This window comes from Pseudorasbora parva, chromosome 18, assembly GCF_024679245.1.
Source record: "Pseudorasbora parva isolate DD20220531a chromosome 18, ASM2467924v1, whole genome shotgun sequence".
NCBI lineage: Eukaryota > Metazoa > Chordata > Actinopteri > Cypriniformes > Gobionidae > Pseudorasbora > Pseudorasbora parva.
Window position 1 is genome coordinate 29015161 of NC_090189.1, and position 26999 is coordinate 29042159.

Sequence of the window (26999 nt, forward strand, 5' to 3'; positions counted from 1 at the left end):
GTCTGCTAAATGATTAAATGTAAATGTACTCCTCTATGGAGCGATGCCAGACCGAACTGCCCGTCCTAAAAAATGTTGTGGGCGGGGCTAAATTCGGCTGGCATCCAGGCTAGTATTATTCCTCTGAGGGGACCCTCAGCATGAATGCACTGGTGCACAGCTGGCCTTGGGGCCCATGCAAGTATGCGTTTCCCCCAGAGAGCCTTCTCGTACAGGTCCTGTGCAAGATCAGGGAGGACAGGGAGAAGGTCCTTTTAGTCGCCTTATACTGGCCCGGCCAGTTCAGAGCTTTCTGAACTCATACTCCTTCTGAACCTCACTGGTCGATCCCTCAGAGGAAGGACCTCTTACTCAGAGACGGGGCACCCTATGGCACCCATGTCCCGTACTATGGAACCTACATGTGTGGGCCCTGGACGGAACTGGCAGGTTTGACTACCCTTTCACCACAGGTGATGGCTACCATTACTTCAACTAGGGTCTTGTCTATGAGACAGGACTTTTTGTTAAAGTGTAAACTCTATGCCACCTGATGATCTTCTCGGCGAGAAGACCCCAGGAAACTCCCGATCGGGAAATCCTGAAATCCATAGAGTTGAAGTTCTTTTCAATGAAAGTGGTACTCTTGGTTGCCCTGGCTTCCATCAAGAGGGTAGGAGACCTGCAGGCACTTTTGGTTGACGAAGTGTGCCTGTATTTATGGCCAGCTAACTCATGTGATCCTGAGACTCCGACCTCGATACGTGCCCAAGGTCCCCACCACTCCCTTCAGGGATCAGATAGTGAACTTGCAAGTGCTGCCTTTGGAGGAGGCAGACCCAGCCTCGGCACTGCACAGTCTTGTACACGCCCTTTGGCCCTCATTTATCAATCTTGCGTAGAAACTGGTGTATATGTTGGCGTAAGATTATGCTTACACTCCTCTCATCGCCTGATTTATGAAGCTGTGCGTACCTATGCAATCCAGGTGTACGCAATACCTGCCCTTGATAAATGCCACGGCTGAAAACGATCGTCAATAGAATAACACGCCCCTATATATTCAAGTCTCCGCCTCTCCCACGCCCTCATTTTACGCCATGGACAAACAGAAGACGGCAAAGAAGCGTAACTTCTCCGATGTGGAGATCGGGCGCGCTCAATCATCTCACTAGTCCACTATTTAGGGCACTGATTAGGACATAAGTCAATGGGCTGACTCCCTGATCAGTGCTCTGACTAGTGGACTAGTGAGATGATTGAGACGCACCCGTCGAGATCACCAGGGAAGTGGAAAAAAAACCCCGAAATTGTTTTATTTGGGAGTTTAAAGAGTGGAATTAAAGGCACCTACAAAAACAAAATATGGACACAAATAACGAGTACTGTTAATAGTGTGGAGGTTGAGAAGCGCACTCCAGCAGTTTAAATAGCTGTTTGGATGATAAATTACCATCACTGCATTATTTTACAGCACGTTTTGAAAAAAATAGCATTTAATTTCGTATCACGGCACATGTATTGGGGTGTACAATAGTGATGATGATGTGATGTGGAGTAAGATTCATTCACATTATTAATTACATGACAATTTGTAAGATTCTAATTATTATGATTATTATTCTTAATGACGCTTGTTATTTAGAAGAAGAATGCCGTTTTTATTGATTTTATTATTATTTAAAAGAAGAAGGTCATTTTTATTATTTTGTCAGTCTGAATTATTTTAGTCCCAGTCCGTGCGCAGCTGCCGGGCCAGGCGGGCCTGAAACGTCAGATAAAGCGCGCACAGGCTCGCGACTGGAGGAATACATATGCTTACAAATCAAACGCTTTGGTAAAGTCACAAAAATTAAACATTGACGTTCATGTTGCACAAAAATAAACACCGAATGTTGTTGTTGTGGTTTTTAACAGTGGGTCATATAGCATATCTTGTCAGTGCGTTTTGTGGTGTTAGGAATTGCTTTTCTGCGCATTTTCCCACTAACTCAAACGTGCGTACACCACCTCCTGAGCTGGCGTAGGATTTGAGCGTGCCGTACGCCAACGTCCATATTGATAAATCTCAAAGTCACCGTGGGTTTGGGTGTACGCAAGGTGTACGCTGGAAATTTGGTGTACGCACTTTTGATAAATGAGGGCCTTTGTGTTTACGTAGACAGGATGTAGTATTTTAGGACCTCAGACCAGCTCTTTGTCTGTTACGGAGGGCAGCAGAAAGGGAAAGCTCTCTCCAATCAGAGGTTGTCCCACTGGATAGTGGATGCCATTGCCCTGGGATATCAGGTTCAAATTACACTCTACTAGGAGTGTTGCTTCCTCTTGGGCTTTAGCACATGGTGCCTCGCTAACAGACATTTGTAGAGCTGCAGGCTGGGTGACACCTAACACATTCACAAGATTCTATAATGTCTGAGTGTAGCCAGTGTCCTCCCGTGTACTCGCTCCAAGTGGCCAGTAACTGGACAGACTCAGGTGTCTTCGCTTGCTGCAGCATTCTACTCCACGGACTGGATACGTGCGCATATCTACTCAGGTGAGCTTTTCAGTAAGCCCTGAGTTCCTCCAGCACTGTTGATACTGACACCAGAGTGCATGCCCAGATGGTCAGCTCTTGTGTTAGACTAGGTGCCTCCATGTGCATGGTTACCCCATTGGGCAACCCCACATGTGTATTTCCATGGTATGACTCTCTTAGCATATGTCTTCCCTTGGCAAGACCCTTGCCACTCCTGGGGTTGAAAGATTCCACCTGAAGTTGGATACGCCAGAGTGTTCCATATGCAATCTACACGTGGGTGTTGATCTACCAAATCGAAGTTCTTCCATAAATTATAGTTATCCTTGTTAACCCACTTAGAGAAGCGCCACATTTTATTTTGTATCACCATACTTGGTTGTTCAACTACTTGTGTAACTGTATTTAAATAGGGAAAACGTGGAGACTTCTAACTTGATCTCTCTTTGGTACCGAATGAATGAACTGGGGTTAGTGGGCTAAGTTAAGTGCTAGCAAAATGTCATAGTGATTAAGTGCACACACTGAGACGAGAGAAGTATGTATTAAGTCGTCTTAGTTAAGGGATTAACATAATTTAATATGATAAAACGGTGGAGTATCCCTAACCGGGATACCGTTTAGTAAGTCCTAACCGTCCGGGTAGGCATTGTGTTGCATTTCTCCATGTGGGATATGCTTCCCAGTTTACCTTGGTAGTGCTAAGACTCACGGCAGGATCTCCAGTCTGTGCAGGTTGCTGGAAGACAGCTGCTGTGGCGAGATCGAATTGGGAACTCCCATTCAGTCAGTAACTGACATAACTCATAGTGTACTGACTGAAAGGGAACATCTCGGTTACATATGAAACCCTTGTTCCCTGAAGGAAGGGAAAGGAGACGTTACATTCCCATGCCAGTGTACTGACTGAAAGGGAACATCTCGGTTACATATGAAACCCTTGTTCCCTGAAGGAAGGGAAAGGAGACGTTACATTCCCATGCCACAACCGCCGGGGCGCTCAGCCTCAGCAGGTAAACATAATGTGAGGTTGCAATGCAACTCCTTATATACTCACATGGTGGGGCAGAGTTGCATTATGCAAATTCCACAGACCCATGGCATGTTTATGCCATTGGCTTGTTTTGTAGATCTCGAAGGCGATTGGCTTCTAAGCGAAACCCCCATTCCGTCAGTAACTGATGTAACGTCTTCGCTCCCTTCCTTCAGGGAATGATGGTTACATATGTAACTAAAATGTTATTTTCACTTTGTGTAGATATAATCTATTTGCTATTTTCACTTAGTGTAAATAGCACCTATCCTTATTTTCCACTTAGTGTAAATAGCAATTATTGCTAAGAAAATATGCTATTTTCACTGAGCCTAATATAATCTAGTTGCTGTTTTTTGACATAAAGATGAAATGTATTATTGGAATCCATTGGGTAGAATTTGAACACAAATCTTTGTTTCCTCTGTCATTTAGTTTCCTCTGGGATTTGCAGTGGCAGCCAGTGTGAGGGTGGGAAATGCTCTTGGAGCTGGAAAAACAGAACAAGCCAGGCTGTCTGCTAAAGTATCTTTAGTCTGTGGACGTATGTTTTAATTTCAACAGATTTAACTGATACTGAACATGCAATTTTTTTGGAAACCCGTTGATATAAGATATCAGGACGTTAATTCAAGTATTGTCGAAATTAAACATAAAATAATCACTATAATTATTGTTGCTCATATGATGTTTTGCAGTCATTTTCCTTCAATATCTGTTTCTTTTCTCTGCTGCAGTACTTGTTTCCTGTGTGATTGCAATAATAATTGGAGGTACTAACAACATTATTGGATACATCTTTAGCAAAGATGAGTAAGTTGACAAAGAGATTTGCTGCTGAACACTGCATAGTAGTCAACTTTTATTATCTCAAAAGGCTTTTTTATTATTATTCTGAAGAGCATCAACATTTAACAACTGTTGATTATGTTATGTACTGTTTTTTTATATTACGTCAGCAGTTTTTCATCAAATGAGGATCAGATTATGAAGAATAGCATTATAACTGGTTTAAATAACTCTCTGTCTTGCAGGGAAATTGTCCTCAGAGTTTCACAGGTCATGATCATGTATGGCTTTGTTTATATATTCGATGCCACTTCCGTAAGTATATTAGTTTTAAACCTCTTGCTTAGAGATAAATGAGTTGAAAAAAACAACGCTTAAAATTATTAATTTGAATTGGCCTGCTATTTTTATTTCACACATTGTGAATCCACTTTGATATTTTCCTTTTAATAGTCACCCAAATGTGTGTGTGGTTGTAGGCTATTACAGGTGGCATTGTCAAAGGTGTAGGAAAGCAGCTGCTTGGTGCTCTTTGTAACATTGTGGGATATTCTTTTGTGGGATTACCAATTGGAGTGTCTCTGATGTTTACTTTCAACATGGGCATAATCGGTAAGAAAGTGGCTGGCTATACTATTTTTTAATTTTGAAATATTGAATATAGTAAGCTGGGATTTTCTTATAGAACACAAAATATGTTTTTTTTTTGTTTGTTTTTTATGTGAATGCAGCTTCTTTCTCTTTCTTTTTTAAGTTATGAAAGTGAGCCAATAAACTAAAGTTTAACACTAAACATGTCCATCGGTCTCCTCATGTATTTTTCTCTCTGTTGTTAGGTCTGTGGATTGGGTTTTTTGGGTGTGTCTTCCTACAGTCTTTGTTTTTCATCATCCTCATTTACAAACTGGACTGGGAAAAAGCGACTCAAGAGGTGGACCATTTTTACACACACACACACACACACACACACACACACACACACACACACACACACACACACACACACACACACACACACACACACACACACACACACACACACACTGTTAGGATTAACTTTTAGGTAGATTATCTGTAGCCTCAATATTCCCAATCATCACAGTACACAGTACACACCAATATTTCAACCCCTGTGATGTGTGGCAGCTGCAGCGCGAGATATATTGGGAGAATGCTCAAGGAGACACAGGCACAGTGCAGTAGGCTACTATAAAATTCTCAAATTTATGAATAAAAAAAGGTCATAAAGGTGTAAGAAACATTTTCTTTAGGATGTCTTGAGCATCCAATCATGCTGATTAAAATTAAACTGTACCATATATGGTATTTTAATATACAATCAAGTAAGACAAATGTGTGTGTGTGTGTGTGTGTGTGTGTGTGTGTGTGTGTGTGTGTGTGTGTGTGTGTGTGTGTGTGTGTGTGTGTGTGTGTGTGTGTGTGTGTGTGTGTGTGTGTGTGTGTGGGCTGGTGTGCCTGAGGGGTCTAACAGCACTAGACAATGTCAAAATGATGGCCAGTCAGCTCAAAGAAGGCGGGGCTTAATGTTCACTGAAGACGAGTGTGAATTCCAACACAACGATTTTCGTTTTTACAGTGAAAAACGAAAAGTGCTGTAGTGAGTTAGCTCAAAGGGGAAATTGTAATAATTATTCATAACTCATAACGATTATTAATTACAATTAATTATGAATATTTGAATCAATTAATGAGATTAACTTGTAGTTACACTAACACTATAATAAATCAATCAATCAATCAATCAATCAATCAATCAATCAATCAATCAATCAATCAATCAATCAGTCCATCCTGTGAACACTCAGTATTGATTATTAATTATTTCTAAGAGAAGGGTATTTTTCATGGCCAGAATTTACAGCACTTGGAGCGTGTAACAAAATTAATAATTTAAGTGACAATTTGTTTGTAGGCAGGGAGTCAGAACCAGATATGTATTATGCACAATTTGTATTAACTAAATCACAAACACGACTAAACTAACAGAAACGCATACACACAAATCACACATACATAGTTAAGAAAGCTTGTTATTTTCAAAGCAACTTATTTAACTATTTTTTCTGCTTATCTTAACACTCTGATTAGTTAAAATAATTGAAGAAGTTGCACCTGATTTGATGGTTCTGTGAGTCGATGGTGTTGAAGTTGCAATCGATTTCTTCTACCTCGACTGAAGATATGATGAACTTGCATGCTTAGTTTTGACTCTGTCATGGTCAAGGAAGTTGCACATGGCTTGATGTGTTGGCTTGCCAGCCCATGTGATCGGGCTGGTTTTCTGTCCCACACATGCACGGCAACCAGGAGAGGCAGGAAGAGCGGTGATGTTTTCTCAGTGCAGTGATGGCGAAGTTGCAATTTCCTTCTGCGTTGGAATGAGGAAATTTCAGTCTGACTATGTTGGAAGAGTCCTCTCTCCTGTGTGGAAAGTGAAGACATAACAGGCTGTGGTTGAGGCCTGCAGGAGCCAGTGGGCCCTGCTGGTCCATCCATGCCCATCAACCAACAGGAGCAGCAGTAGAAAGAAGAAGAGAGCAAGATCTGTGTGGGGGGTCTTTTAACCTCTGAGGATAGTCTCTCCTCTAAGGGGTCTGTGAGCCAATCACACTTAGGCTTTTGGAAGGAAAGTTTTACAATCCTTTGTCATCCAGAAGGGAATTTGAATATGTAATTTGATTGGGTACTAAAGAGAAGAACCTTTAAGATTCCTATAATACTAATGTGACACAGAGTTAGCCTTTTTTTCTGTTAAACATAGTATGCAATTCTGAAACATAAATCCAACAGAGATTAAATTAATACTTAGGCCAAATTAATGAGATGGGTTTATGCTTATAGATTTCTCAAGAGGTTATAAATAGACTATTGTTTTAAGAAGGTTCATTTGTCATTGTAAAAAATAATTAAGTGAGAGTGACAACTCTGCAAATTCCTTCAAATTCTACTCCATAGCCCCTTTCACACTGCGATTCCGGCAAATACACAGATAATGCGACCCGGCATTTGTTCCCGGGCCGCTAGATTTGGTCCATTCACACTGCCAGCGAAATACCGTAATATGTGCGCTTTCACACACAACGCTTAACGGTCCCGGGTCGAGTTGACACGTGACATCCTGATGTGACGTATAATGGCGAGCGATCTCAGCTTCAGCGTGGATAGTAAGGAGCTCCGTGGTCTCGACTTGTGTCCAGTTTGCGCTCATTTCTGCTTGTTTAATTTTTGTTTCTTTTGTATACGAACACTCTCTGCGTTTAAAACACCGACTAGCTCTTCTGGCACTGCAGGGTTGTATTATTGAAAAAACAAGCTCTAGGAGTCGCACGATAACTACGTACACGTTGCGGCATTAGTTTCGGCTTTTGCTCACACAGCGCTCGTCCTGGGTCGAATACCGCAATATTACTAGGTCCCCGACCCGGGTCGAATTCGGTAATCAATCCCGGGACATGGTTGCTTTCACACAGAAGGCGACCCGACAATGTTCCGGGAATATTGCGGGTCCGACGTGCAGTGTGAAAGGGGCTCATGTGTCCTGAAACCAGAGGCCCGGTGTTAGGGCCTAGGGATAAGCTACACTAGGGATGTTAGTTGCAGTTTTGGGAAATGGTTCACAGCCTTTGTTGGGAGAGTGAGCTTGCTGGATCATTCATAAGTCATTCATAAATATAATGAATAAATAACTGTGTCTGTTTGTCTCAGTTTTGTCTCAAAAGGTTTTGACATTTTTTGACATATTAGACACAAACAAGAGTTAATGTGTGCATATTTTTAAATAAAATATTATTCTTGAAAGTTCAATGGATTACTTCAGAACCATACAGGCTAAAATTCGAAATGAAACTCCTTTTACCATTCTTATTTATTTATTCTTTGTATTAAATCCCCTTTAACCCTTTAATTATTTAATTAAATTAATAAAAATATGGCCTTACATCTCAGAGCAAAATCTGGCAAATCTGTCAGTCCATGAGGATGAGATGCACTGTAATACTTAAAGTAGATGCTGGCCACACCACATAGCCATATTTAATGACATCCCATTTTTAATCTGGATGGTTTAATCAGGATTTGGCTCACACTTTGCAGCTATAACAGCTTCAGCACTTCTGGGAAACCTTTCCACAAGGTTGAGTAGTGTGTTTCTTCTAGAAGTGATTTTGTGAGATCAGGCACTGATGTTGGACGAGAAGGTCTGGCTCGCAGTCTCCGCTCTAATTCATCCCAAAGGTGTTCTGTCGGGTTGCGGTCAGGATTCTTTTCAGGCCTGACAAGTTCCTCCACACCAAACTCGCTCTTCCATGTTTTTATGGACCTTGCTTGATGTACAGTCATGTTAAAACAGCAAGGGGCCATTCTTAAACTGTTCCCATAAAGTTGGGGGCATGAAATTGTCCAAAATATCTTGGTATGCTGAATCATTAAAAGTTGTTTTCACTGGAACTAAGGTGCCAAGCCCAACCAAACTTTACACTTGGCACAATGCAGTCAGGCAAGTACCATTCTCCTGGCGACTGCCAAACCCAGATTTGTCCATTGGATTACCACATAGTCACTCCAGAGAACACATCTCCACTGCTGTAGAGTCCAATGGCGTCGTCCTACACCACTACATTCAGCGTTTGCATTGCACTTGGTGATGTAAGACTTGGATGTAGCTGCTTAGCGATAGAAACATATGAACTTGAGCTAATCTGAAGGCCACACATAGTTTGGAGGTCTGTAGCTATTGACTCTGCAGAAAGTTGGCGACTTCTGCACACTGTGCACCTCAGAATGCACTGACACTGCTATTTATTTTATTTATTTATTTCTGACAGATGATAAATCAGATGACTCTAGTCTTTATCTTCTTATTTTCAGGCCTTGATCAGAGCAGGAGTCCAAGCCCCTGAGACCAAAGAGGAATCTTATGCAATGGAAAATAAGGGCTGTACAGAAGGTACTTTCTGTCTGTTGTATATGATGACTTCAATGATTAACTAACAAAAATAAATATATATGTTTCTTTCATCATGTACTTTTTCCTTATGCTGACGAATTATTGTACAGAAGAGTACCAGCACACTGAAGATGGCCAGACAGACACAACCACAGACCTGGAAGGACTCCGTAAAGAAGAAGGAGGAATAACAGATACTAGAACAAATGTCACAGTTGGTGCGATATTGACCACCAAACAGCTGGTTGTTCGTCGAGGACTTGCAGTTTTCTTCATGCTGCTTATACTAGCTGGAGGTATTGTGTTAAATGTCGTGCTCACTGAACAATAAAAACAGAGATTTGTCTACTCTTAAAATGTTTAAACTTTGCCACTGCCCAGGTCATCAATGCAAATATAATAGTATTTGATGTGGATGATTGTTCTCATCACAATCTGTGCTTTTAAAATGTTTTGCCTTTAAATAACTTTAAAATGTAACATTTAAATATTAAGCTATAAACACTTTGTTAAAAAATAAATAAAAATGAATGAATGAAGAGTTCCACTGCATCTATTTTGTTTGACATTTCTGTTTTATTTAAGACATTTATGTTTATGTTTCTATTTTTATTTAAAGCATCAGTGTTAATGGAAAATGTAAATGGGTGACGGAAGTGGGCGTGTTTTAACTTTTATCTAATTTTGTTTTATACAAAATCAACCATCACAAACGATGCATCATTTTAAAGCTACAACACTCAAAATTCATGTTCTGAACTTGTTTTTGCTATAAATACGCCAGAGAGGAAATGGTTAAATGATATGCTGAAGCACTAGCTATTTAAGCATTAGCATAATAAATGCAGTACTCATCTTTTATCTCCTATCGTGCAGATAAGATTGGATAAATCCAAGAAACAATAGCATACCTCTCAGTGCAAGGGTCCACTCTTCAAAATGCATCCCACATTTTTAATACAAAATACAGAAAAAATGGGATGTGTGGGGGTGGCTTAGACAATATAATATGAATGCAAAGAGCATTCTTTAAGCAAATGATTTGTGATTAGCTTTCCCCATTGTTCACTATGACACATTTATATATAATGAGAACATTACTGTTAGCTGTTTTCACAATGCAAGTAAAAGACTAAATAGAGAATAAATGATCATTTAGTAATAAGGGTGAAAAAGTTTATTTTACATGAAAAATGTCCTGCAAAAAAAGAAATGTGATAAGACAGCAATTTCTCTTCACCACATATTTTTTCAGGATTCAAGTTCATTTGTGCATATTAATGATTACTCTTGAGCATTTTGTTAGAGACTACAGGCTGCTTTTTTGTATCATCTGCTTGATCTTGGTGTGATGTAAATTATATTTGACTGATTACAGACAGAAAGACAGATAAAATGGACTCGATAGATAGATAGATAGATAGATAGATAGATAGATAGATAGATAGATAGATAGATAGATAGATAGATAGATAGATGGACGGACGGACGGACGGACGGACGGACGGACGGACGGACGGACGGACGGACGGACGGACGGACGGGCGGGCGGGCGTGCGGGCGGGCGGACGGACGGACAGATAGACAACTCTTATTTGTTCAATCTCCCCATGCATGTTAACAGGATATTCTGCAGCAAACACATTTCCCAGTATAACATTAAAAGAAGATACCTTGTCCCTGCCTCTCTTGCATCTTATCATTTTCACAATTAATTAAACTGCGGAAACATAATTACATAAGGGATTAGACATCCGTTTATGGTGTTCATTTATTTACTTTTTGACTTAATTATTTACATATTTTGCAAATTATTATTTTGTCAGCAAAGTCCAGACACTAGCCCAAGAATAATATGTAACCATTTTATGTCCCCATACACAGTATGATCTCTGTTTTTGAAATCTTTGACCAACAGTAATTCACTGATTCGAGTAAAAGTGATTTTGATGAGTCATAATGAGAACACTTTATTTGACATGCTTGCACTCTTTTCTTAATAGAAAAGGTTTTATAGAACCTTAAAGGGCTCTCTCAGGCACTACATATAGATCAATTTTGGGGGTTGCCATCATGGGATAATTTTATGGAATTAGTTTTAATTAATTTTAATTACATTTTTATAAATTAGAAAGCTTGTAAGATACTTTATCATTTACCCCCCGGTTGTGCTGTTCCCAGGAGTTTGGAGAAGGTACGCTGGCATGTCTGTTATTAATAGCCCCGTTCTGGCTGGGCCGAGTATGTTTTTCGGACATAGTATATCTCCTTGATGGCACTCCATGGGAGATTCCTGTCAGGAAAGACCTTCTCTCTCAGGTGGTGAGCTCAATTCTTCTCCCACGCCCGGAGTTGTCGAAGCTGTGGACTTGGCCTCTGAGGGGGCCCAGTTGTAGATTCAGGTCTCTCTATTGAGGTAATAGAGACCATACTCCATTCCAGAGCTCCTTTTTCGAGGAGGCTATTTGCCCTTAAATAGAGAGTATTTGTTACATGGTATATTGGCGGGCCATATGTAGAACCCAGAAAGACAGTGTTTTTGTGTTTTTGCAAGACAGATTCTCTTCAGGGTTATCTGCATCCACCTTGAAGGTGTATTTGGTGGCTATTTCTGCTTACCACATTCCGTTGGAGGGTGCATCTCGGGGTAGACATGGGTTACTTGCTTCCTTCGTGGTACTCTGAGGTTGAGGGCTTGTGGCACATTTGAAGGTATCGACCTGGATTTTGCCCATGGTTTTGGAAGACCTATCTCTAGCTCAGTTCGAGCCTATTGAGGAGGTTCCAGAGAGATTTCTCACTCTCAAGAGCCAAGTTCCTCTTGGCTATTTTGTCTCTTAAAAAAGTTGGGGATTTGCAAGCTTTGTCAATTTCTCCCTCTTGTCTTGAGTTTGCACCAGGCATGGTGCAAGCATTCTTATTTAGATGCTTATGTTCACAGAGTTGCCCTGTGGTGTAAAACTGATCAACTGTTTGTGTGTATTGGGTCCCCTCACAAGGGAAACCCTGCATCTAAGCAGACATTAAGTAAGTGGATAGTCAGCTGGTTAACCTTCAACTTTAAGGGTCCGAGCCCATTCATCTCAGAGTATGGCTGCCTCTAGGGCTTTGCTTTCTGGGTATCTCTTCAAGAAGTGTGTGATGTGGCAGGTTGGTCCTCGCCACACACGTTTGTGAGGATTTATAACCTTGATGTGGCATCGACCCCGGGGTCTCGAGTGCTTGTTTCTAAGTTTGTGCTGCGACAGGCACTTGGTATTTTGGCGGCGTGGGTATTTGGTTACATATAACTATGGTTTGAGATATAAACGAGATGCTGCGGCGCTTTCTCAATGACGTCACCCACCTATGATATTCTGTCACGAGGCAATCACAGAGGTGTTCCTGCTGCGCTTTGACACAGTGAGAGTAATCTCTCAGAGAGAATCATGGTTATGTAACCTGAGACATTAGCACTGTTAACATTTCAGAAGGTACAAATGTTTCACATATAATGCTTTGAAGAATTCCATAATATCATGAAACATTAATAAAATGATTAACATCAGGTATAGTAAGATGAACTTTAAGGATAATATTCATATCAAAGATATTGAAGACTGAAGCCAAAGGGAAGAAGCGAAATAACAAAAAAGGGTATACGTGTGCACTCAAATTAAAGAAGAGGAATTTAATTATTTGTAAATGTCCATATAGTTCATCTTGCTTTGCGGTTTGAGAGGTCTTGTAAAGTTTCGAAATAAATCTTAATGGACGCTTTGAAATTAGTGATAGTGATGATTAGTGATATTTGGAATTGTGTATGTAGACTACCACGTAATATTATAAGATTTAATATAAAAACATGATCTTTTTTGCAATACAAGGCCATGTTTACCACTGTGTGGCATCCCCTCTTCTTTTTATAACAGTCTGAAAAGGTCTGGGGACTGAGGAGAGTTGCTCAAGTTTAGGAATAGGAATGTTGTCCCATTATTGTCTAATACAGGCTTCTAGTTGCTCAACTGTCTTAGGTCTTCATTGTTGCATCTTCCTCTTTATGATGCGCCAAATGTTTTCTATTGGTGAAACAATAGAAAGCATTCTTTGAGATTCTCCCAGACTTCTCCCTGCAATGGACCTTTAGCGCAATGTCTTTCATGCAGATGTAGCCCTGAACTTTAACTACATATAAGCTGTGTTGTGGGAATTAAGGCTTTAGAAATAACGAAAATGGATAAGTATAATTATTACCACAGTAAATCAGATAAATGGAGGCTCAAAACAGGATGAATGGAACAGGAAAAAACGATGATGCTCAGTCAACGTCAAGTACACAGGTTGTGTGTGGAGAGTGTCAAAAGAAACTTCAGAGTTTGTTACCAGTGAATTATAAAGAAGAAATTGTAGAGCTTTGTATAAATTGTGGACCAGTGGTAAGTTTGAATAGTGTTAATTGATTTACTAAGGTGAATTTAAACTGCTTATATGCAATCATATAACCAACTGATTTGATTATTTTATTTCACTGTTGATTAAAAATAGAAAAAGTAAAATATAACAGAACACATGAACATCTTTAAAAGAAACATTATTTACAGATATTTGACCTATAATTATTGACACTTTCTGAGACTTCTGGGAAAAAGAAGAAATAAATCTGGAGGCTGCACCAAAATGTAGTTGTGGACTGCAGGCTGGCCATTTCAGTACCCGGATCCTTCTTATGCACAGCCATGATGTTATAATTGATGCAGTATGTGGTCTGGCATTGTCATGTTGAAAAATGCAAGGTCTTCCAGGAAAGAGACAATGTCTGGATGGGAGCATATATTGTTCTAAAACTTGCTGAACCTGAACCTTTCAGCATTGATGATGCCTTTCTAGATGTGTAAGATACCCATGACACACACACTCATGCAACCCCATACCATCAGAGATGCAGGCTTCTGAACTGAGCGCTGATAACAACTTGAGTTGTCCTTGTCCTCTTTAGTCCAGGTGACATGGCATCCCAGTTTTGCAAAAAGAACTTCCTGCGCTTCTGGATCATGTTTAGATTCTTTTTTGACCTATAGAGTTTTAGCCGGCAATGGCGAATGGCACAGTGGATTGTGTTCACCAACACCGACAATATTTTCTGGAAATATTCGGAGCCCATGTTGTGATTTACATTACAGTAGTATTCCAGTATGTGATGCAGTGCCGTCTAAGGGCCCAAACATCACGAGTATCCAGTATGGTTTTCTGGCCTTGCCCCTAATGCAGATATTGTTCCAGATTCTCTGAATCTTTGGATGATATTATGCACTGTAGATGATGATAACTTCAAACTCTTTGCAATTTTTCTCTGAGAAAGTCCTTTCTGGTATTGCTCCATTATTTTTCGCCACAGCATTGGGGGAATTGGCGATCCTTTGCCCATCTTGACTTCTTAGAGACACTGCCAATCTTGAGAGGCATTTTTATACCCAATCATGTTGCCAATTGACCTAATAAGTTGCAAATTGGTCCACCAGCTGTTCCTTTACATGTTCATTTAACTTTATCAGCCTTTTATTTGCTACCTGTTCCAACTTTTTTGGAATGTGTAGCTCTCATGAAATCCCAAATATTTGGCATTACATTTCAAAATTTCTCACTTTTTAACATTTGATATGTCATATTTAGATATGTTTTGATATGTAATATTACGTTTATGAGATTTGTAAATTATTACATTCCTTTTTTATTCAAAATTTGTACAGTGTCCCATCTTGGAATCAGGTTTTGTATTTATTTTTTCTGATAACACGTTGTCTGATGCATCATCATCACACACATGCTAAACTTATATCTAAATATGTTGCAATTTAAAAGTAAATCCACATTCATAAAAGGGAGTTATCTTACCCCAAAAGCTATATTAACTACAGAATAAATAAATATTATGCAAAAGGTGTAAAAATAACAGTATTTGTTTCAGATTCTTTATAATTGTTCCTGTTTTTTTTTTTTGTTTTTTTTTGTTTTTTTTTATCTTTAAATTGTGCAAATTATGGGTAATACTTTGTGGGATTCCCTAGTTTCCCTGATGTTTGCCCTCATGGATATTCCTGGTAAGAAAGATTTGTGTAATCATAAAACAGCAGTAAATTAAATCAGTAGTATATTTAGATGAATCTCACATGACTCATTTACTACAGAGACCTTGTTAAAAGGTTTTACAGCACATTTAAAAAGATATGAGTGAAGTTGCACAGTTTATATTGTCTCTTTTGACATTTCTGCTTGAATGCTGGGGTTCCTTTAATGAAACCTGACCCGAGCTCAAAGTGACTTCTGTTTATGCAATAACCTCGTGGAGTACAGCAGCAGGCAGGGCTAAACTTATACCAGACACTTTTCTAAGTGTCTCCCTTTGAGATTCTCCCAGACTTCTCCCTGCAATGGACCTTTAGCACAATGTCTTTCATGCAGATGTAGCCCTGTACTTTATTTACATATAAGCTGTGTTGTGGGAATTAAGACTTTAGAAATAACGAAAATGGACAGTATAATTATTACCACCGTGAATCAGATCAATGGAGGCTCAAAACAGGAGAAAACCGATGATGCTCAGTCAACGTCAAGTACACAGGTTGTGTGTGGAGAGTGTCGAAAGAAACTTCGGAGTTTGTTACCAGTGAATTATAAAGAAGAAATTGTAGAGCTGCTAAAACTGGCTGGACCAGTGGTAAGTTTGAATAGTGTTAATTGATTTACTAAGGTGAATTTAAACTGCTTATATGCAATCATATAACCAACTAATTTGATTATTTTATTTCACTGGTGATTAAAAATAGAAAAAGTAAAATATAACAGAACACATGAACATCTTTAAAAGAAACATTATTTACAGACAGAGGATATTTGACCTATAATTATTGACACTTTCTGAGACTTCTGGGAAAAAGAAGAAATAAATCTGGAGGTTGCACCAAAATCTAGTTGAATGAATTTTTAAAAAATATATAGTTTAGCAGAATAATCTAAAATAATGAATTGTCAACTTCTTAGTTCTCTGGTCAGTTTTGTCTCACGAACACTGGACATTTACTGGACGACACTTAACACTGAACATTGAAAAGTCTTGTGGCTTTTATTGGATCCTGAACCTTTTTTGCAGTTTATGTCTCAGCTGATGATCTTTCTGATCAGCATTGTCAGCACTGTGTTCTGTGGACACTTGGGGAAAACTGAACTGGCCGGTGTGGCTCTTGCTATTGCTGTAAGTTCACAAAATTCAACTTTAGTTGTGTTCATTAAAACATGCAACATGCTTTATAAATAAGTTATTTTTGCTCTCAGGTTATTAATGTGTCCGGCATCTCCATCGGCTTTGGATTGGCGTCTGCGTGTGATACACTCATCTCTCAGGTATGATTGTCAATGTTCAGTAATGTGAGTATCATTTGTGCTCAGGTGTCATTTGAATTGATTTATGTCCTGCAGACGTTTGGGGGTAATAATCTGAAGCGGGTGGGAGTGATACTGCAGAGAGGGATTCTCATCCTCCTGTTGGCCTGTTTCCCCTGCTGGGCGCTGCTGATCAACACAGAGTCAATCCTGCTGGCTGTACAACAAAGTCCCCGTGTGGCCAGGTCTGACACATTCAACACACATTAAAGTGTTAGTTCACCCAAAAATGAAAATTCTGTCATTAATGACTCCACACCCGTAAGACCTCCGTTCATCCTCGGAGCACAGTTTAAGATATTTTAGATATAGTCTGAGGCCTTTCTGTCCTTGCTGTCCACGTCTAAACGGTAATGAAAACATCATCAAAGTAGTCCATATGTGACATCACTTGGTTAGTTAGACTCTTTTGAAGCCTCGACAATACATTTTGGTCCAAAAATAACAAAAAATACGACTTTATTCAGCAGTCTTGTCTTCTGATTCTTTCAAACCTCTAATAAAGAATCAAACGGTCGCGAATCAGCAGATTGATTCGTGATTCATATCGCCAACGTCCCGTGATTTCAGTAGTTTGCCAGTTTAACACGCGACCCGAATCATGATTCATGACCGTTTGATTCTTTATTTGAGGAACACGGAAGAGAAGACAATGCTGAATAAAGTCGTATTTTTTGTTATTTTTGGACCAAAATGTATTGTCGACGCTTCAAAAGAGTCTAACTAACCAACTGATGTCACAAATGGACTACTTTGATAATGTTTTCATTACCGTCTAGACATGGACAGCAAGTGGGCATACACTTACATTCAAAGCACAGAAAGCCCTCGGACTATATCTAAAATATCTTAAACTGTGCTCCGAGTATGAGCATAGGTCTAACTGGTGTGGAATGACATTGGGGTGAGTCATTAATGAAAGAAATTTCATTTTTGGGTGAACTAACCCTTTAAATAATGGTCTTGTTTAGTAAAACTTACCCGAATCAACTAACAAAGTCTCTTGTCAACATATTGTGATAGAAGTAAATGATTATTAAATGACATGATGTTATATCACTTGGACATGTCGCAGTCACATGGATTTAAAGGACATTGTCTGTGGAGTTTCTTTAACTGCGTGTGATTGTTGTCTCTCTCTCTCTCAACAGTCTGTCACAGCTTTATGTAAAAATATTCATGCCTGCTCTGCCTGTGAGTGACATATTAAGCATCACATGCATTTATTGTCTGTAACTATAAGTAACTACACAGTAAAAAGAACTATTCCGATACGTAATAACTCTTTTTTTTCAGGCTGCCTTTATGTATCAACTGCAGGGAAAGTATCTTCAAAATCAGGTAAACCCAAACAATGTGTCTCCATTATTATTTTGCCTAAGCTTATTGTTTATGTATAACATATTCAAGGATCTGTTTTTGGTTTAGGGTATTATTTGGCCTCAGGTCATCACAGGAGCAGCTGGGAACATCATCAACGCTTTAATAAACTACATCTTCCTAAATCTGCTTGATCTTGGTGTGGCGTAAGAAGCTGTCTAGATTCAATTCATCACATTTCATAGGATCTTAGGTTGTGTCCCAAATTACATGCTATACACTTTGCACTCATACTACGCACAATGTACTCTACCATCTAGTGTATGAAGTTTATAATGCTATTTTGTTACCCTGCTTCGGCGTCTGATAGCCACATCGTAAAGAAATCTAACAACTGAGTGCATGAAATGTCCATTCTAAACATTTTTCTCCATTTTTTCTTCAGTTAATGGAGTAAATCACCCTGATTAGTCTAAACACACATTTATACTACAAAATGGCATAAAGTGCATAAGTATGCAAATTGGGACACACCTTTTTTAAAGAACCCAAGACTTAAAATAATTACAAGATCAAAATGACTTCATGGTGTCATTCTTTCTTTCTAAACAGTGGATCTGCTGCTGCAAACACCATTTCCCAGTATTCTTTGGCTGTGTTTCTCTATGTCTACATCCGCTGGAAGGGCCTGCATAAAGCCACATGGGATGGTGAGTGTCTATCTGTGTTATCACCAGAACCCTTTGGTTTGGATACAGTTTATCAGTGTTGGGGAAAGTTACTTTGAAAACTAAAGCATTACAATATCACGTTACTCCCTTAAAAATGTAACATATTAAGAAAAGTATTTTATTTAAGAACAGTAATGTTACGTCACTTTTGCATTATGCCTTTTCTTACCTGGGCTGGGCGTGTTCCAACAAAATAATTATATTTTGGGGAAAATGTGAAGGCCCTTTCACACCAAAATTTAAATAATAAGGCTGAAGGAAATGCCAATTCACTCCTGCACAGTAGAGGACGCAGCTCAAACAAACCTTTCAGCGGTGCTGCCATTCTGAATGGCAGAAGAATATAATGCAAGGGAAGAAAGTTGAACTTACTTCACCAATAAAAACAAAACATTTGAAGTAATTGGTTGCTCGTAGTTTAACTAAACCATTGAAGCTCAGCAGCAAGTTAATTGGTCAAGAAAGTGAGATTAATTGCATACAAATATTTGTTTTATTTTACATTTAATTATTGGAGGTTTGCATAGTATTCTTGCATTTATTCAATTTTTGAGGAATATTGAATCTTTTTTGTGCAAGTTAGATGAATAAATGCATACTCATTTAGTCTAGAGCTGTCAGTCAATAAATGGGAAAACAAAGTAACTTGCGTTATTTTTTAAATGTACTCATATATTTTGCTGTAAAAGTAATGTGTTACTTAACTAGTTACTTGAAAAATGTAATCTTATTACGAAACTCAAGTTACTTTTAATGCGTTACGGCCAACTCCGTTACACAAAGACTTATGTTATTTTATTTGAAAATTGTCTTAGCATTATATTTAAAAGATGATTACATCATTCACATGAGTAATATGTAACTGTTTTATGTCCTGGTGAAAAGCATGCTGTTTTCTTTTTTAATATGTGACCAGAAAGTAGTTTACTATGTGACTCTTTAAGATAGTGTGGAGGAGAGTTCACTGAAATGTTTCTGATGAGTCATGGTTCATGTTATACTACCTTTATACTCAATATTGAAACCATCATATTTTTCTTGCTGATTTTCATCTGTCTCACATTAGGTTGGTCTCGTGACTGCCTGCAGGAATGGGGCCCCTTCATTCGCTTAGCTTTTCCCAGCATGCTCATGCTTTGTGTGGAGTGGTGGACATATGAGATTGGTGGATTCCTGGCAGGTTTGCAAACTATGTCTTTTTATGTCAATCAATTTGCATTGTAGCATGAATATATTTGCAATCTTCATGTATTTTGTCACTGTAGGGCTCATCAGTGAGGTTGAGCTGGGAGCCCAGTCTGTTGTGTATGAGCTGGCCACTATTGCATATATGGTAGGTTTACAGAGGTTATTCGGTCTAACCTGAAACAAAAACGAAACTCTACACTTGTACTGGTTTGAGGATCTTCTCAACCCAACAGCACCAGCTGTTTGATGGTCAATGGGTCAAGCATTACAAAATATAAACTGAAATTGAAACCTGCTGACAGGACTGTGTTGCATTTCTGTTATTCTACATTCAGTACTTAGAGTATAATTTTTCATTAGCAAATAGTATTTTGTTATCCTCTGCATGGGTGGTGAAAACCAAATCACACATGTAACTAAATACATCAGCCTTTAATTTTCAAATACATTTTCTTTGACAACTCACTCTAATAAATTGAGCAAGTATACAAAGTATTAGATCTTGATAGTTGTAATCTTGCATATTTGCATGAAGAACTTGCACAGGAATGCAGCTGTGTGATGCAATTTTTTTCTCATAGGGAAGAATGTTGTTTGAGGTGAAATTAAGTAACTATAGCCTTGATCTATTATATAATTGAGATTATTAAATCTAACCCTATAAATACATTAAAATGTAAAAGTTGCCAAGTTTGAGCAAAAAATGTTTCTGTTTTGCTTTGTTTTTTGTAAATGGAAGTAAAAAAAAAAAAAAAAAACATGTCAAAAGCAGTCAAAAGTTCTGTTTCTGGAAACACTGTATGCGATCAATTATATTTGAATCCTTTGGGCAAAGAAGATCAATTAACTTCAACACAAGTGTTTTCACTTCTGTCTTTCACACTGTCTTTCAGTTTCCTCTGGGATTTGCAGTGGCAGCCAGTGTGAGGGTGGGAAATGCTCTTGGAGCTGGAAACATAGAACAAGCCAAGCTATCTGCCAAAGTGTCTTTAATCTGTGGACGTATGTAGTCTATTCATCAGCAGCTTTGCTATAAGATGTCTAATAGTTTCTATGAATATTTGCTGAATATTAATTATAAAATCAATAATTATAATATAACTTATAACTGTTTTTATTATTGTTTTATTTTAGTACTTGTTTCTTGTGTGGTTGCAACCATTATGGGAAGTACAAAAGATGTTATCGGATACATATTTACCACAGAAGAGTAAGAGATCTACTTTACTAAAAAGCAATATAACATTATAACGTTTGGGTTTTGTTATTTACAAAATTTCACTTATCAATATGAATGGGAGAAACTGCCATATGCTGTATAAATAAAAGGCTGTATAAATAATAGGGCTAAATAAATATTGATCGCTTTATAATTGCATTGGGTGCATGTAAACATAGAGTGTCATCGATGGCTATTGAAGCTTTAAAACCATTAACATCTGATCTGTGTTCTGAACTCTTGCTCTCTCACACACAGGGAAATAGTGCTCAGAGTATCAGAGGTCATGATCATGTATGGCTTCTTTCATCTATTTGATGCCATTGCGGTAAGATTTTTTGGTTTCACTTCATTTTGATAGTCCCTTTAATACATTCTTTTGACTATAAGTAATGTTGCATCTACATGTCTTCTCTTATTAGAGGGTTAGTAGAGTATTAGTAGATTGGTAGAGTTAGGGATAGAATAATTTGACATGTAGTTGCAAAGTTTCTTTTTTCTACTTATAGTCTTCTGGGAGTTAGTTGACATGTAGTTGGAAAGGTACTTATAGTCAATGGAATGTTCAAAAGGGGCCATCAAAATAAACTGTTACAGAGTTATGTATTTTTTATTAAAAAAAAGCATAAAAAAGATTGACAATTTTACAGTAAAAATATATGAACATATGTATATATATATATATATCTTTACTTTTAGAAGCAAAATCTTTTTTTTTTTCATTTCAAATCACTTCAGATATTGTTAATGTTTGAAAATAATAATGAGGTTTGTTCCCTTTCGAGGGAACTCACACTGCATCTTTCGACTAACGCCCTCTATCATACCGCATCTGAAGCATGAATGAAATCTGTCTCCAATCCTGATTGGTGCTGTGTCATGACGTAGTATGTAATGGCAGCACATAGTACAGAGAGATTTGCTCTTCAGCGAGGCACTCTGTGAATTGTTTGTCTATTTGGTGTTATTTGTCATCCGAAATATAATGGCGAGCGAGCAGTACAGTAGATGTGTGCATCTGTGTCTGCGCTTTATTACGGGCACAGACACACACCAACTGTATTGTCTGGATGTGCAGCATGCTCTGGCAGCTCTCGAGGGGGCTGCCAGTGAATGTGAAAAGCTGCCACTCAGAGTGTTATGCTCATGGCTGTTTGATGAGGCCGGCCAGGCTTGCAAGCCCCGTGGTTCTGGTCCCACGTCTGTTGAGGCAACGCGATGATGCAGATCAAGGGGCTCACCGATGGATCTGTCAGCGGCAGATGGGACTGCCAAGGCATCTTCCCAGTCCTCGTCTGATGATTCAGATGCTCTCCTGCCCCGTGTGGAAGCCCGCGAAGCAGCTTCTTCCTGGGGGATGGAGAATCTGATGCTGCAGTTGTCCGGCTCTGAGGTGTCAGCTGCACTCAGTATTGAGGTGGGTGAAGAGCAGGCTGAATTGCCTCTTCACTCTCCTGCTCAAGAGGAGCTGGTGGAGGTTTTGACCCACGCTGTGGCCAAGCATAGTATTGACTGGCCACAGGAAAAGCTTTAAGACCAGCTTCCCAAAAAGTAAGCTGGATGAATGCTTTTTCAAGCGGGGGGCTCAACCTCCACAATGAGTTGTGCAAGTCATGGGAAAAGCCATATTCAGCAAGTTTGTCTAATCCTCCAGTGCTGGACTTCAGTAATGTGCAGGGGGGTCTGACTATGGCTATTGGACGATGCCGCAGGTGGAGGAAACTCTTGTGAGTTATATTTCGCAAGACACTGCGTCGTCCCTCAAAGCCCCAGTACTGTCCACAAAGCCAAAGAAATACATCAACGCTGGTGGGCAGAGCTTATATGGCGGCTGGGCCCTCTGGTAGTTGTCTGCACACTATGGCAGTTCTGCAGGCATACCAAGCTGAGCACCCGAAAGAGTTGGTTGAGGACGAGGGTCCGTTCCCAGATGACATTACGGAGCTGTGGAAGGCCACTGATCTCTCTCTCTCCACGTTACCAAGTATGGTATGTTGTGCATGGAGAGACATTTGTGGCTGAACCTGTCAGGATGAAGGAGAGGGAGAAATCCTTTCTTCTGGATTCTCCGGTAGCACCTCCTGGGCTTTTTGGTGGCACGGTCAACAGTCAGCGGCCTTCCAGCAGTGCCTCCCTCGCCGTGCTGGCTCTTCGGGGAAGGCTGCCTTGAGTGGGCAGCTTTGGCCCTCTACCAGCTCCTCGCAGCGGCAGGAGCAAAAAGAGAGTGTCGCTTCCCGAGCCCCTCCCAAGGGGGCTTGGTAAAGGAGGCGGCACTCTCGCCAGAAGGCTACCGAACCGAAGGTCAATCTGAGGACTGTCCTTGAGGCTAAGATGGCTTCTGGCAAACGATTCTAGCTTCGGCCAGGCCGCTCAGTTTGAGGACTGTTTTATTATGATAGATCTAAAGGACGCATACTTCCATGTCAAAGGAAGTTTCTGAGGTTCGCTTTTAGGCCTAGTTCTTTCCACTCCCAACTTCACCAAGTGCATAAATGCAGCACTGGATCCTCTCAGAGTCCAGGGCATCCATGTACTCAATTATAACGATGACTGGCTCATATTGGCCCAGTTGCGTGAGGTGGCAGTTTGTCATCGAGATAAGGAGTTCACAATTTGCCTTCACCGATGGCTGTAAAAGGCTCATTCCACCAGGGGCATGGCCTCCACGGTGACCTTCCTTAGCATCAATCAGGATTGGAAACAGATTTCATTCATGCTTCAGATGAAGCTATGCTAGAGGGGGTTCCTAAAGCATCGAAAGACGCAGTGTCTCATTCCCTTCTGAAGGAATAAGGGTTATAGACATAACAAAGACGTTTTTTTCTGTCTGCAGGGCATTACAGGTGGCATTGTCAGAGGTGCAGGAAAGCAGCTGATTGGTGCTCTTTGTAATATTGTGGGATATTATTTTGTGGGATTCCCAATTGGAGTGTCATTGATGTTTGCTCTCAGCATGGGCATAATCGGTAGGTGACTTACAAAGAAATGAAAATTTTGACAGCAGCTTTGTTGAAATAACCAAAACAACTCAGACCCCACTAAACACCTCCATCAATGTCTCTTCTCTCTGTTGTTAGGTCTGTGGATTGGGTTTTTTGGGTGTGTTTTCCTACAGTCTTTGTTCTTCATCATCCTCATTTGCAAACTAGATTGGAAAAAAGTGACTCAAGAGGTGGGTCATTTTTCCTCATCCATATATAGTCTATTTTGGACACATGATCTATTGTAATCTTCTTATTTTCAGGCCTTGATCAGAGCAGGAGTCCAAGCCCCTGAGACCAAAGATGATTCTTATGCTATGGAAAATAAGGGCTGTACAGAAGGTACTTTCTGTCTGTTGTATATGATGAACTTAATGATGAACAAAAAAATATATTTTATCATGGTTTTATGTTGACCAATTATTGTACAGAAGTGCCAGAAGAGTCCAAGCACACTGAAGATGGCCAGACAGACACAAACACAGACCTGGAAGGACTCAGTAAAGGAGAAGGAGGAATAACAGACGCTAGCACAAAAGTTACAGTTGGTGTGGTTTTGTCCACCAAACAGCTGGTTGTTCGTCGAGGACTTGCAGTTTTCTTCATGCTGCTTATACTAGCTGGGGGGATTGTGTTAAATGAGGTGCTCACTGGACTACTCAGATGAGCAAAATAAATACAGAGCTTTGTCTGCAGTGCACTTTTTATTAATCCACCACCACCCAAGTTAATAATATTTGAGAGGTAGATGATTGTTTTATTTATTTTTCTATTTATCTTCTTAATTGAAAGTAGCCTTTTTGAGTTCTCTGATACCAGTTGGGCCATCCTTAAAAATATTCTTGTTTGTCGTAACCCGACCGACCATTTCAATTTAGGGCTGACTCAAATTATTATTTTTTTTCTTTTAGTCCGACCGACTTGCCGGTTGTAAATTTGCTTAAAGAACGACCACTTTATTTTTTTACTCTTCAAACAACTAATACAAACTAATAAAATAATATGAATTATATTTTAGGAAGTATTATAAATATATAAATTGCCTAGGCCTACATAGGCTACGTTCTTTCTTTTATAGAAAAACCTGTGACATCATCTATGTTTACACTATGGTTAACGGATATCAATGGCCTGTTCGTTCGTTTCGGCTCATATCTCATTCACTGTAACGTTGGACTATTAAAGCCCTATCGGAGATTTCGCCGCATTTTGTGACAGGAGTCAGGACCATGGACACGTTACACACACCAGGCAAGTGCACTGCAGAGGGGAGGGCTTTGGGGGTTTGAGCCCCTGCCCTTTTTGAAAGTTAATCAAATGTGCCCCTCTCAACATTCATCATTACTATATTGTGGCCAATAAAACAGAATTTGAATTATAATTAATATAACAACGTGTACAAAACAGTAACAAATGGCGGAAAAGCCGTTTATCCTGTATCTGTCAGTCTGAAATGTCGTTGTCGTAACGCGTTGCTATGGGTAGCGTGCGTTTTGCTCGACTACGCGCAGCGCGTGGTGCGAGCGGCGGCACTGGTTGTAACTTGAAAAATAATGCTTTATGTATGGTTCTGTCGATGGATACACGTGCTGGCTCCTCAGTGATAGGCTACACTACAACAGCGATAATAAAAGAAAAACGTGGGCAAAACGGTCTATCTTTGTAAACTGTGTTCAATGCATGCAAGTGCTGCCGTATGACCAGTCATTTTCACCATCATCACCCAGTATATTCGCCAGAAGACGCGAATGAGAACTCTCTGCAGTGTAGAAGATCTGTCTCTGTGCGCTCGTCCTCACTGCTCTTGATATAGCTTTTGTAAGTTTAATAAGGATTAATCTTTAATTTAAACAGTAGTAAACAGGTGCAGTTATTTTACATTTGATTAATTTATTCAATTTCTCTACCTAACAACTAATGTTAGACCTACCTGAAAAATCTGAAAAGCATTGTTTGTGCTGCTTGTATTTAAGTTTTTTTTTTTTTTTGTTTTTTTTTTTTGACAGTAGTTCTTTCTTTCCCTGAGCATGGCAAATAATAATAATTCATTACATTTTTATAGCGCTTTTCTAGACACCCAAAGCGCTTTACATATAGAAGGGGGGAATCTCCTCAGACACCACCACCAAATACCAAACTGTACTGAAACCGTGAACCTAAAACCGTGAACCTAAAACCGTGATACAAACCGAACCGTGAGCAATCTGTACTGTTACACCCCCTAGCGTAACATATGTATGGGGGTGTCACAAAATTAGAACATTTTCAAAGGGTGCCATGACTGAAAAAAGTTTAGGAAACACTGATTTAGTGAACGCCTGTGGCTCGACGGCAGGAAAAACAATACAAACAATCACGATTTTTAAACCTTTTTCATCATTAATGTTAATCAAAGCTATTATTCTAAATGTAGGCTGTCAAGAAGGAGGAAAGAGGGGCAGTGTCTCTTCAAAAAAACTGAGAGACAATACATAATATTACAAAAATAAAATAACATCTGAAAAAAATGGTCTGCCATTGTCTGTGATGTTTGTTTATTGTAATATTTACCAGTAAAGAGTGGGTTATAGCTACTTAATTAATTGAATTCACAAAAACAACTTTTTGCTTTTTAATATTAAAATACACTAGTCTATATCACCATATGCGTTGGTCTAGCAACAAGTACAAGCCACTTCAGAGACACAGAAAGTTGCGTGTTCTGAGTTAACACAATCGAGCGTAAAAATACCAATGGAACATATCACTGGAAAATACTAAAACGGGAAGACAGCGGGAAAAGAGCTAAAATACCTGAGAAACCCGGGAAAAAAGGGAGGGTTGACAGCTTTGAGTCAATGACAGCTAGCGGTGGTT

The 26999-nt window shown here is 39.4% G+C and overlaps 2 protein-coding genes across 2 annotated transcripts in view; both read left to right on the forward strand.

The window, feature by feature from the left end:
- LOC137046041 (multidrug and toxin extrusion protein 1-like) overlaps positions 1–9619 on the forward strand; it is a 50057-nt gene extending 40438 nt beyond the window's left edge. Inside the window, exons 11-17 of the mRNA XM_067423093.1 lie at positions 3969–4077; positions 4271–4346; positions 4568–4637; positions 4802–4934; positions 5159–5253; positions 9210–9288; positions 9399–9619. Of these exons, the coding sequence (XP_067279194.1) occupies positions 3969–4077; positions 4271–4346; positions 4568–4637; positions 4802–4934; positions 5159–5253; positions 9210–9288; positions 9399–9619 (783 nt within the window). The remainder of the gene's footprint in view (positions 1–3968; positions 4078–4270; positions 4347–4567; positions 4638–4801; positions 4935–5158; positions 5254–9209; positions 9289–9398) is intronic.
- A 5994-nt stretch (positions 9620–15613) lies between these two features.
- LOC137046380 (multidrug and toxin extrusion protein 1) lies at positions 15614–26132 on the forward strand. Its single transcript, XM_067423573.1, has 17 exons — positions 15614–15982; positions 16415–16516; positions 16597–16665; positions 16741–16889; positions 17856–17898; positions 18001–18045; positions 18133–18230; positions 18637–18734; positions 19822–19935; positions 20021–20088; positions 20837–20945; positions 21078–21153; positions 21421–21490; positions 23996–24128; positions 24240–24334; positions 24407–24485; positions 24575–26132. The coding sequence occupies exons 1-17, from the start codon at positions 15794–15796 to the stop codon at positions 24808–24810; spliced, it is 1773 nt and encodes a 590-aa protein (XP_067279674.1). The 5' UTR covers positions 15614–15793; the 3' UTR covers positions 24811–26132.
- Positions 26133–26999: the final 867 nt, after the last annotated feature.